Raw genomic sequence first — 13,078 nt, 5'->3', positions numbered from 1 at the left:
GTTTGCATTATAACTGGAATACAGTGCTGCAAGAAAACTACAATCGCCTTATTTTTATGTGGGGCACAAATCCAAATGTTATACATTTCGTTAAATCGTAATGATTTTAACCAATTCAATACTGATTTCAGAGTAAATCAGAAGGGTGATGATTCAAAATAACACTGCTTGAACAGTGCAGCAAGTAGTGCTGAGATTACAAAACGTTCATCGGTGGTGGAGAGGTCGCTACTGCTGCTGCTGCTGCTCATATGGCACCGTTTCCAAAGCGCGGCCGCTTTCGCAAAGCGGCCGTTTACTGTTGGCAGTCGCCGTCGGCATGCCCCGTATTCAAGAAGGCACTCCGACCGCCGCCTCGCCATACCAGCTTCCCTGTTAACCAGGTGACTAGGATAATGTTAACTACCTCGCCCTGGTATACAGGAGGTTGTGGGTTCGATCCCAACCCTGACGCCTGCTGTATATTTGGAGTTTGCATGTGTCTCGCCCCGTGGTCGTGTGGATTTTTCTCCAGGTCCTTCGGTTTTCCCTTCCGCATTATGAATCAACGTGCGTTTAGAGTAATTTTTTTTGGTGCTATATATTTCCACGTGATAAGCCACTTCGTTGAGCGGTATATTGAATTGTATGTGCCTGATGTCGTCAGATCTGAGAATCTTAAGTCGAGTTGAGCCTGGATAGTTCTTGGATGGGTGACCACCGTACACTCACAGGTGTTATAGGCGACTGTGCGGACTGTGCTGCCTTGTGAGCAGCGGAGAGTTGGCGGCAATCAATATGATCTCGGTAATTTGTGTTTGTTCAGCGTAGCAAAATCCACTGTTGTACTTCCACACACCCACGTCTTTTCTCCCTGCCTTTGCCAACTTGCACTGACCGGCGCGGTGAAGTACGGTCAAATAACCCCACACGGACCTGCACGACATGATGAGGGCCTCTCGTCCGGCAGTGGCTTGACAAGAAAACGTTGCGGCTGGCGACTTTTTGACCTCCGACTCGTCGTTTGCAGCGAGCGAACCCTCATGTGTGCAACGCGTGTGTTTGCCTTGCAGCCCAACAAAGTGCCGGTGGTGCAGTCGCCCCACCACGTGCACCCGCTCACGCCGCTGCTCGCCTACAGCAACGAGCACTTCGCTCCAGGCACTCCCTCGCCGCACCTCGCAGACCTCGACCCCAAGACAGGTGAGACGCGCCGGGGGACGACCGCCCCTGGCCCCACCAACCCCCCCCCCCCACCTCACCTCTACCCTTGGCCTACCTGTCCCAGTCATTTTCCGTAATCTCTGTACTCTTTTTCTTTGAGCAGGGAAAGGCACCACTGAGCTTTGTAGCTCTTTTTCATAAGCGAGCTGCCCACAAATGGCAGCTCGACAAAGTGGATTATCGTACTCGAGGCCTACCTTTAAAGAGAAATGAGTCTGATCAGTACACTGACCTGGAACTAATTAAAGAGACTATTGCTGGTGACTGGGTTGATCAGTCGTAAGCGAGGGCTCAATGCTTGATGAGTAACTCCCGTTGCGATACGTTTTTTTTCCCCTTTCAGTGAAGGGGCGATAGGAGTTTTTGCTCGCACTTGTGAATGGGTTCGTCGTACAATTTTTTTGTTTAGGAATCCTGGGCGTCACTAAATTGTTTTATTAACTCATCAGTCGTCAATGCTTTGCCTAGTAAATTTCAACATGTTCACGGTGTTCCTCAAGATTTTGCTTGCAGTTTCATTGTGGTTTTTCTTTCCTCTCTCTCCATGTTGCTGCGACAAAACCATGCGTGTGTAATTTCAATTTTCTTCCCGATAACTTGAGGGAAATTTATTCTAAGCAATGCTACGATACGAGGAGGTATGTTCCCTGAATACGAATAATGTTCGACACAAATTGAAATGCCTAAAAGGAATTGATTGTACGCGAGCCCCCTCAGGATTTCTTGAGAATAATTTGAATGTTCTGAAGCGGTGTGATGGAGAATGGCTTGAAGTCGCCGTCCCGTTCACCTTGAATATTTTCCCCAACACTCTTGACGAAACTCGCCAACCAAGAAATATTGCATTGCCTGTAGAGCTGTGAAAAGTTGCTTTGATTTTAAATTAAATGAGTATCCATACTCTTAGTTCTTTAGGTAAAGTCACGTAGGTAAAAAATGAAATTAAAATTAATAAAAAATAAAAACAATAAAATCACGACGTTTCGGAGGCAACACAAGCTTCCGTCTTCAGGTGAAACTGTCACAGCAAAAAATCTGTGACAGTTTCACCTGAAGACGGAAGCTTGTGTTGCCTCCGAAACGTCGTGATTTTATTGTTTTTATTTTTATTAATTTTAATTTCTTTTTTTTACCTATGTGACTTTACCAAAAGAACTAAGAGTGTGAATCCTTGCAGTCACGAAAGCTTCAAATCTAGAATAAATGAGTATCGAGGTATCTTTAAACCAGAGCTTCAGACGTCACCGAGTCAGAACGTCTATTTCAACCACGTGAGAGGGCCACTGAGTGTACTTCCACTGTTCCACTTCGCAACCGTGCCGTGCCGGGACTGTGCCGGGCCAGCGGCTCAAGAGGCGCCAGATTGTTTATCCCCCCGCAGAGTCTCGGGCCAGACAACACGCGCATCATCGTGACGTCAACGCGCAATACGAAAATTATTGACCGAGCGGAAACTCCACACCGTTACCGTGAGGGCCATGTGAGCTGGCGTGGCTCTCTTTTACAAGGCACAGTTGCGGTTCAAGAGCGAACGCGAGAGAAAAGCTGTCAAGGGGTTCAAGTTATGTTTGCCCGTCTTAACGGATTCTGCCCTGTGTGCTGCTCCGTCCGTCGTCCTCGTGGTTGCTGCTGCTCGCAGGGATCCCTCGCCCTCCGCATGGCCCCGACCTCGCTTCGTATTACTCCCTCCCGGGGCAAATACCGCACCCGCTGTGCTGGTGGGTAGCACCCCCCCCCACCCCTGCCCCACCACACGTGAACGCACACACGCCTGCACACACGCCTGCACAGACGCCTGCACAGACGCCTGCACACAGGTGTGCCCAGACACACGCCTGCACACACGCCTGCACACACGCCTGCACACACGCCTGCACACACGCCTGCACACACGCCTGCACACACGCCTGCACACACGCCTGCACACACGCCTGCAAACAGGTGTGCCCACCTACACGCGCATGAGACACACGCCTGCACACACGCCTGCACACACGCCTGCACACATGCCTGCACACACGCCTGCACACAGGTGTGCCCACCTACACGCGCATGAGACGCGCGCTTATACGTAACTGCCAAGCACTGGTGCGTCTTGCACGAGCGCACATAAAATGGAGGAGATAATATGCACAACGTGCAAAGGTCAAAATCTCCCTGTATAGCCAAGAACACTGTGTGGGAGCGAGTGCTGTTAGGGAAGTGCGCGCCTATTAAGATCGGAATGACGCGTGAGGGGGTGGTGTGAATAGCGCCATACGCTCGGTCGTTGTCGTCTGTCCATTGCCGATGTTGATGACGCACCGCACCAGGTACTATTCTAAGGCTGAGTCGACCTAATGGGAGGCCCAGGATAATTCTGATATCACTTTTCTCATCAATTAATGTGATCTCCGTAATTTTCGTTTGTTTTGTTTTCTGATCCACGTGTCAGGTGTTATCTGCACGCATATGCACACACATGGGCACATGTTTTGAGTGGCTTGAATGAGAACACGTTATGACGGTCCAATTCTTAAAATCTGTCACCACTTAAGTTGGAAATTGCCAATAACTATTGCCGTGTAAAGATCACCACACACGCTCAAAGGAGTAGGGAAATGTAAGTATAGGCTGTATCCAGCGACTGCACGCAATCCCTCCCCCACCTCTTGCAAGCAAATTCCTCACCCCCCCCCGTCCCTCGCAGGCAGAGAAAGGTGATGGGTGGGTACGGTTCAGTCCTTGGCAGGACGCGATGCATAATCGCGAGGCGGCGCTAATGCAGATTAATAAGAGGGGGCCTCTTAAAGACCGATGCCCTCCGAGATAATAAAGGTGGCGGAATGAGGAGCAATAAACTGAGTGAGCGCGTGGGATGGGCGCAGAGCAGAGAGGCGTGCCAGTGACGCGGCCGTTGGAGGTTGTGCGAGTGGAAAGAAGCCCTCCGTCCGTTGCGGTGGCCCCCACATTAACACTCCGCACACACGCGGCACGTCAAGGCTTATAATCCCTGTCGCAATTACAGCCCTTTACACAAGTAATTATCCGGTAATGCTCAATTTATCACAGCACAATCCCGCTCGCTTCTCTTTGATGGTCTAAGTGCAAGGCTGCCTAGCGTCATTAATATTTGACGAGCGCGCTGATGAAAATATCTTTCTTCTCGGGTTTACGAGGACATGGCATTTAGTTCCATGTTTGTTTGATAATTTATTCATACGTGCATTTAAGATATTTATTCTGGGGTGAAAAAACGGCGACGTTAGCATCTGCAAATGACAACCTTGGAACCCGCGTTGCAGAGCTTGGCGAGTCAGGGGGGTCCTGGAACGATGCCCCAGGAAGGCAAAGGTCCGCTGGATGAAACATATTTAAAATCTGCAGATATTCAATGAGATAGATACTTGATAAAGTGCTTGATTTTTACTCGGCAAAGGCTGCATGTCCGGAGTAAAATTAATGCCGGTTGGTGAGGCCTGCCGATTTGACATATAAAACGGGAGAAAAAAAAAACGGTCACTTAATCTTGTTCGCAAAAAAAAACCTCTCACTGCCCCTCCTCCCCGTGACCCGAGCAACCCTCAAAAAGCCTTTTGCCGATGCCGTGCATCGCGGCGCAAACGCTACCCCAGCTGCAGTCCGTGCCCACAACCTGGCATGGCATGCTTCGCTTGGGGCCCCTGCTGCAAGGAATACATCGGGGCCCTTCCCACCCTCGCGCATCTCGCACATGCACGCGCGTCTGTAACGACAGACGTCGACCTGGCCACCGCTCTGGGCAAATTCTTACTTTAGCTGGCGCGGTGTGTAAACAACGCCACAAGGGAGACAAAGGCAGCCGGGCGTGGTGCTGGCCACCCACCCCCTCGTGTGCCATGCCGGCCGTCGCAGGCGCTCGCTTTATGCGGATGTGGAACTTCGTCTTGTCTTGTAACTGTGCACGCTGGACCTGCGTGTGGATGACGCTGCCTGTGCTTGTTGCCGTACAGGCAGGGGCAACCCCTCTACCCACTCAGCACTGCCGGCTTCCGGCCACCGTACCCCACAGCCCTCACCGTCTCCACCCCCGTGTCCCGGTACGTTCACAGACTTCATCCCATTGCTCGCTGCACTCTCCCCTCTGCCAGCACCACAGCTCTCCTCCGCCGCACACTCTCTCCTACACATCGGCACATTTACGTATGTTGAACTTCTTTCGCAACCGTACGTAGCTAACTGCGCTAATCGGAGGTGCGGGGGGTGGGAACAAACTAAACGCATTGGGCAGTTCAAAAGAAATGAGTTTTCAAAATGGGCTCGGACATCACGCTCGGTGTTTTACATTTCATCTTTTCGGCAGATGTAGACTGCGTGCGTTAGAACAGTTTAATGTACGAAGGGTAAATCCTGGCTAAAGACTGTAAACCCTGGGCCCTTGCAGTTAGGGTTGTCACCTCCTGAGGTTCACACACAAAAAAGGAACTCATCATGGGAAGAAGAATATCTCATGGTACCGGAAGAGGGGAGCAACTACGTGTAACTGACATAAACCAGGACTGTCGATGTTTGATGTTCTGGGAAGACTCGCATATTTTCCAGGACAGCTGCATCAAAAAGCGGATGATCCTGGAAATATGGGAAAACCAGGATTGGTGGCAACCCTATTTGAAGAGAGTCTGAGATCTGGAGTTTATGAACTGCTTATGCTGGAAATACTCTAAAGCTGTTTGCAACTTATTGGGAACACGGAGATCCAGTTAAAATTGCTCTGTTTATCTCCCTGCTGACATAAATTGAAAATAGATCAGCTGCCCCGACTTAAAACGTGACATTTTTGTAATTATTTTCTGTTTTTTTTTTGTTTCAACGCTCCCTTTGCGCAAGAAGGCATTGTTTTTTTATAAACAGGACACAGGCCGTTGAAACGTCGTTACTTTTTTGAAGAACTGTCACATTTCATAGAGAAATAATAGATGCAGAAACAGGCTTTTGGGGGACTGAAAACCCCACGGGACCTTATCTTGAGCCAGCAGAGAGAGAGACGCATGCTCTGACCTTAAGCTCTCACGGAGCGATAATAACTTTGCCCGTTTTGGCCAACGCTAATGTTCGAAATTTGTAGTCATTGCGTGAAAGCAAAAACAAATATTAACAATGATAATGTTCACTCTTACGACTTAATTAAAACCATAATAATGTAATGGTTTAAAAAATATATTGAGATGGAACGGAACATGGCACAGTTGTATGTTGCGAGTGGTTGTTGATTGTCGTAATAATCACAATGGCAGTGTGTTCAGATGGTCAAACATTACTGAGATATGGCATTGGCGCAGAGCTTTTGGTATATTATTATTTTAGTCGCCATCTGTTGCTGTAAACTAACTTGCGTTTAGACCATGCATTTCAATAAGAGACGCAAGGGCGGGACTCGCAAGAGAGTAAAAAAATATATATATTTATCGTCCCAAGACATTTCCACTCGGGGAAAAAAAAAAGAAATGATGTGAAAATATGCAGCAATCAGAAAACTCTCCTTTTCGGTTCAAGAGCCCCGAAGCACCTCGCAACTGATCCAGCAAACAAGAAAGTGGATTTCCTTGGACCCGAGTCTCGTTTAATGATTCATCTTGTCCGACAAAACGCAGCGCCGCGTGCGCGCTGTCGGGCACGTCGTGCAGACCCACGCGTGCGTCCCAGCTTCAGTTCTCCCACACCCTGCGGGCTCATTAAAAGTTAATTGCAATGCAATTAGTGGGGCCCCACACTGCGTGTTTGTTTTCGTTAGGCAGCAGGGGGTCTTCCCGTCACAGTTGGGCTTCGCCACGCCTCGTTGATTCATCGGGCGATTTAATTAAATGCAATTAACACCGTTGGTGGAAGTAAGTTGCACTGAGCGGGCGTGCGGGGCCGACCCCCTGCCTGTCCCCATGGTCGCGAGCACACCTCGGGCGTTCTCGGGGCACTTGCTGCTGGGGTTGAGCTCAGACAGGGAGGCCTGGCTTTCATTGCCCCCCCCCCCCCCCCCCTTAGTCCGTCGGCTTCAGAGCTATTGGCGAGAGCGGACTTTATGTACGTCCGTCGAGCTTTTTTCGCGCCGTACGTAGCCAAACCGCGCTAATCCGAAATCCACTTTAAGGCAGGCGTAGCGTGCGGTGAGTATTTCATCAGTGTGGCACGTGACCCAGAATTGAACCCACGGACATGCGATTGCAAAGCACAGCATGAACCCCCTCCCCGCACGTGTAAACACTCGCCCCGGACACACGCGGGACTCTGCTGCCCAATACGCACACGAGGATGTTGCACAATACGTGCGTGAGCACGCACATACTGGTTACACGCACACACGAAAATAGTTGTTTTACTCTATATGAATGAATATGTTTAAAGCTACTTACCGTTTATTTTTTATTTTTTTCTCCTTGGCACTAACGAGGCTTTGCGATTTAATGTGCTGCATCCATAGGGGAGTTTTAGTAATATACCTCATTCAGACAATTAAGCACATCATTACCTTTGTATTAAAAGTGATTCTGCCTCGTGAAACGCAGCTAAATGTGCACGAGAAGCCAATGAAGTGCCTCATTAAAAATTTCTGCTGCACGGCCGCAAGCATCGGTGCTTAAATACGACTGGGAAATTGGAAGAAAAGACGGACTGCGTGGCACGGTTGATGCAAGAACGACTGGCAGACCCAGAGCTATTGCTTTGTTTTTCAAGGCCACTGGAAGCCGTGCTCTGACGGGTCCGGTTGTGACCCAGAATCGGCACAGGGACCCAGCGACCAGGTCCCTATGCTGCACGGGCCGTGAGGCCCCCATCCCCCACCCATCCCTTCCCTGCCCTTCCCGGCGAGCGGTAGATGTCTGGGCGCAGCCACAAACGACGTTTAACATAGTAATTAGTTAGAGCAGACGCTTTTTATTTAATAAAAAAAAAAATGCACCGTACCTTTTTTTTCCCCCGCCGTGTACTTACCGCACCGGCGCGCCCGGCAAAGGTCCAACGGTGTCACGACGCACGTGCCTCGATCCCATCGATCCCATCGATGGCTCCTGCCAAAGTCGGCACCGCTCTCTTAACCCTTTCCCATTCCGAGACGTCTGCAAGTTGCAGGGTGTGGGTCCCGTACGCCGCTGACTCTCGGAATCCTCAAGCGGCTCGGCGTTCGGGGAGGCATAGCGCCACTTTTTTTTTTTGAACGACGTCGCACTCGCCGCAGAGAAGCGTGGCGACACGACGGCGCACTCTACGATAGCCGGCACCAAACTGTGCCATACGCCCACCTGCACGCAACGGAATCGGGGGGGAAAAAACGATGACGTACACACACACACACACGTACGTACGTCACCGGAGCGGGAATAAGGGTTTAGCGTGCGCGGCACGAGTTACCGCCCCGCCGTGGTAACGTGCGCCCGCGTGGGGCCAGCTCGGTTGAAACCGCGAGCCCTGGCTCGCAGTCTCGTCACGCGTGACGCGGCGGCCGTGCGCCGGCACTCGACGGCGATCGCGGTGCCGCACGGGCCTCCCTCCCGCGTCTCGCTCGTACGGTTGTCTTTGTTGCCGCCGCGGTGAACTCTCTCGCCCGGTGTCGATTCTCGCTGCCGCAGGTTTCCGTCGCACCTGGTCCCGTCCCACCATGGGCTGCACCCAACCGGGATCCCACACCCAGCCATAGTCGCCCCTAGCCTCAAGCCGGAGTCGTCGCACAGCAACAGCATGTACGTAGTCCCGTGGAGGGTCCCTCAACCCAGCCAACATCCACAAAACTGGTTCGTTCGTGTGTGGCCGGGACAACGTGTCAGGGGTGGAACGGCGGTGCAGTGGTTAGCCCCCCCACCCGGGCAGCACTATAAACTCGCAAACACCGAGGTCGATACCCAGCCACATCCCTTGGTCAATCTGCTACTCGGTTAAAGGCCTCTCCACCCCCCCCCCCCCGACACCACATTGGTCATGCGAGTTAATTGGCCATACTTCGCCACGCTTGTCACTGTGAGTTGATGAAGGGCGGATGACGTTACCGTTTCGCATAATCACTGGCCCACCTAATGTTAGCCATGGCTGGGAATTCAACTCGGCTTGCCAGTTTCATGTTGCAATACCCTAACCACTGCGCCACCGCTCCTCCCAGTGTAATTCACGCACACACACACACGGCACACATGTCAGGAGTCATGATTCACTCTCCTCAAGATTCAATTAATGTCACAATTGGATAAAAAAAAAATCACTTTGCCATTGTGGTGAATGTTGCACCTGGCGTCACTGTACAGAATTCTTGTGACCCAGCTGCCTGTGCCCGTGGATAGAAATTGAGACTAATGGTTTCTCATTCATGCTGGCGAGCGCAGTAATAATCTATTTTAATCTTCACTACGTTGCGTTCATTTTTTGTGTGAACTATGTCCGTGTGCCTTTGGTGCAACATCCGGGAAGTCGTGATGGTCACTGCATGCCAACCTTAATCGGTGGTTCTCGCTTCCAGCACTTGCCCCGAGTGGTGAATAAAGCTGCACAGGGGATTTTGATTTTTTTTAAATAATGTGATAATGAGGCTTGAATTGATTCGCCCACCACCACTGCCATCTCCTTCCAGTGATTCGGTCAAATATAGGAAATGTATTATTTGAAGGGGGGTGGGGGGTGAGGGGCTGTTCAATTACTGCCTTCCTGCGTGGAGTTTGTGTGCCTTCCACGCGTCCTGTGTGGGTTCTCTATGGGGTTCCCTGGTTTCCTCCCATTGCCCCCACCCCACCCCCGCCATACAATATGAATGTTATTAGTCAAACTGTCCCATTGCCGTGAAGCCTAACCGGAAAATTACTCCGTTGGGATTGCACGTAGTAGCGGCATGATCATCATCATCTTCGTCGCACCCCTACTCCCAAAACTTGGCAGTAAACCGCACAGCCAAAAGGCGCAGCCCTGCAATTACCCGCTCGCACCAATCGCCGGTGGAAGTGACGCGGTGCGGTTCGAGGACTTGCGTTGGCGCGCTTGCCGCTCTTTTGCTGTGTGGGGTAAATTCCCCCCTTCCCTTCCCCCCCTCATTGTCCTGCCGCTCACGACGCGATTGCCGGGTGGGGGGAAGCAGGAAGGCGGCGGAGGAGAAGCGCGACGCGGACAAGAAGCCGCACATCAAGAAGCCGCTGAACGCGTTCATGCTCTACATGAAGGAGATGCGCGCCAAGGTGGTGGCCGAGTGCACGCTCAAGGAGAGCGCCGCCATCAACCAGATCCTGGGCCGGCGGGTACGGTCCGACGATCCCACACACGTGCGGTACCCCGCGACCAAATAACTACCACCACAACAATAACAACCATTGTGATGACGCCGGCGGAGATCTCTCTACGATGTGTTTGTTGTTCGCCGTGGTTGCCCGACGTTTCGCTCCCATGTTCTGGGGAAGCTACTTCAGGAACTGAATTCAGTTCCCGTGGCTGTAGATATGCAGGCTCTGCCGTGCCCCGACACGTCATGAGATTTCCTAGTGGCGGCGTGATAATGGAGGAAAGTTTAGTGTATAAATAGCATAAAGTTCTTTAAAAACGCATTATGCCCCGGCTGTGGACTTGTGGGTGATATAACGACAATAATTGAGTGCTGGTGGCAAGTGTTAAACAAAAGTCTGGCAGCTAAAGCGTTTCTGCAGACCGCCACTACACTCCACCACCACCGCTGTCCACTCCACCACTGTACACTCCACCACCACCACTGTACACTCCACCACTGTACACTCCACCACCACCACTGTACATTCCACCACCACCGCTGCCAGAGATGGCGTCACGGCCACGGGACCAGAGGGCTCCGTGTGGTACCGAGCGCGACCGACTTCACGCCGCCACCGCTCCAAATCTAACGTCTCTTCTTTGTCGATGGCCGCAGTGGCACGCGCTGTCCCGGGAGGAGCAGGCCAAGTACTACGAGCTGGCTCGTAAAGAGAGGCAGCTGCACATGCAGCTGTACCCAGGCTGGTCCGCACGCGACAACTATGTGAGTCTCACGCATGCAGGCGCGGTCACGCACGCACCAGAGTCAGTCGTCGCACCCTTAAGACGCATGCAGCGCACCGGTAGAGCCACCAAGACGTCCGGGGAAGTGCACACGCACAGACAAAGATCCCCCGTTTAGCCTTAACAGGCTTGTTGAGGCAAGTGCTGTTCGCGAGCACCTCTGAAGGCTGGTACGGCACACGAGGGGGTTGGGTGGCCAGCACCGTGCCCGGCCACACCTTTGTCTCCCTAGTGGAGTGGCGATGCCATTTGTACATCGCGCCGTGTACTCAATTGATGCTGAGTCGACCTAGAGGTGGCCGTAAGCGGGAATCGAACAAGCGGCAGATCCGTCACGCTCGGTGATGCCGACTGTCGTGGCCGGTGCTGCTCACAAACGCCAACCTTCATTGTTCCTGTTTGGCCAACTGTGCGCGTAGAGATTCAGAGTTGAGCCTGAAGAGTTGCTGCGTGCTTGGAAGTAGTACACGCTGCGGAGGAAAGGAAGAGGAGCGCATGGTTTTGGGGAAACTAACACGCATCGGAAATAGTTCATAATGCTTCTATTGAAGTGGATTCAATGGTCTAACTCGTGTGTGTGTGTATGTATATATATACACACATACAATGATCATTTTTTTAGATAAAACACAAACATGATAGGGATAGTCTATAGATAAAAACCTCTACACGTCTCCCACCAATCACAGTACGCTTCTTTAAAAAAAAGAATAACTTTCCACCATAAGACAACAGAGCCTTCTATTACACTATTCTATCATCTGTTGAGCAGAACCAAGGGAGAGTCCATTAGAAATCAGGTGTGGTGGGGTGTCCGTGACTGGATGTTGACCCTATATTGTGACCCACACATCCAGCTGTGCTAGCCTCAACGTCGCGTGCACGAAAGCACGGGGAGTTGAGCGCGCGCGTGTGCCCTCTTGTGCCACCGGGAGGCTCGTGGCGTTTGCCATGTATTTGTGATGGTTCTGGCAATGTTTCTGCCACCCGGCAGGGAAAGAGGAAGAAGAGAAGGCGGGAGAAGCAGCAGGTGGAAGTGTCAGGTCAGCCCTCCACAGTCGCCCTGTGCAGCGCACAGCACGTGGCACACAGCATGGGTAACACAACCAGCACCCTGCACACGCCACACACGTGGTGCACGTGTCTGCGCACACCCAGCGTCGACGCACACAGCACTCGCGCACACTGCACTTGTACGCTGCATAGATTGCCAATGCGACACCACCATGCCGTACATTATCACGTTAACACGCCACACGTAAGAGCACTCAATCGAGCAGCAACCAGCAGTAACAGGAGACAATCTTGCACGTTGTACTTTACACCAAAAGAACTCGACACACCTCGGCTTCCTCGAAGCATCTGTGCGCACACTCTCCACACGCTTGAGTCTGCACACACTGGCGTGTTCACTCCGTGTGTGTGCGCGCGTGTAATCTAATCTTCACTTGTTGAGGTGTCCACTGCAAAATTCTACGACAATGCACTCCGCACACTCTGCTGGAACTTGCGCTCGGTTTGATGCGAGATGCATTTTACGTGCAGCTTTCCCACGCGTGGTGTTTTCAGTTTTGCTTCGTCTTGTCCCGGGGTCACTTCTCTTTTGTAATCTACAACCTCCCCCCCCCCCAGATCACGTCCAACTGCCGGGGACCCATGTCTTCAGAGAGAGAGTCCTTGCCTCTCACATATGACAGTCCACCGCTTATTCACGCGCGCTCTCGCTCACCCACTCATTCACTCGTTTTTTTCTACACTCTCGCTCGACCTCTTACTCACCCACTCATTAACTCGCTCATCCACCAATTTACACCGTTTACACTTTCACCCACCTAACCACTCGCGACATTACAGGTCACAACGCTCCTTTATTTCCCTTCACACTGCG

General features: G+C 51.7%; 1 protein-coding gene across 10 annotated transcripts in view; it reads left to right on the top strand.

The window, feature by feature from the left end:
• LOC144720609 (transcription factor 7-like 2) overlaps positions 1–13,078 on the top strand; it is a 157,977-nt gene that overhangs the window by 126,656 nt on the left and 18,243 nt on the right. For 5 of the 10 annotated variants that reach the window (XM_078597471.1, XM_078597475.1, XM_078597480.1 and 2 more), the window contains 7 exons: positions 1,053–1,182; positions 2,843–2,921; positions 5,175–5,261; positions 8,781–8,942; positions 10,265–10,424; positions 11,063–11,170; positions 12,185–12,287. In XM_078597471.1, the coding sequence (XP_078453597.1) occupies positions 1,053–1,182; positions 2,843–2,921; positions 5,175–5,261; positions 8,781–8,942; positions 10,265–10,424; positions 11,063–11,170; positions 12,185–12,287 (829 nt within the window). The remainder of the gene's footprint in view (positions 1–1,052; positions 1,183–2,842; positions 2,922–5,174; positions 5,262–8,780; positions 8,943–10,264; positions 10,425–11,062; positions 11,171–12,184; positions 12,288–13,078) is intronic. The other 5 variants (XM_078597473.1, XM_078597474.1, XM_078597472.1 and 2 more) reach the window with 5 other exon arrangements.

The sequence above is a fragment of the Lampetra planeri genome, chromosome 9 (genome assembly GCF_965212315.1).
Source record: "Lampetra planeri chromosome 9, kcLamPlan1.2.h2, whole genome shotgun sequence".
Taxonomy (NCBI): Eukaryota; Metazoa; Chordata; class Hyperoartia; order Petromyzontiformes; family Petromyzontidae; genus Lampetra; species Lampetra planeri.
The sequence above is the reverse complement of the archived record's forward strand: the minus strand, read 5'-3'. Positions and strand labels throughout refer to the sequence as shown.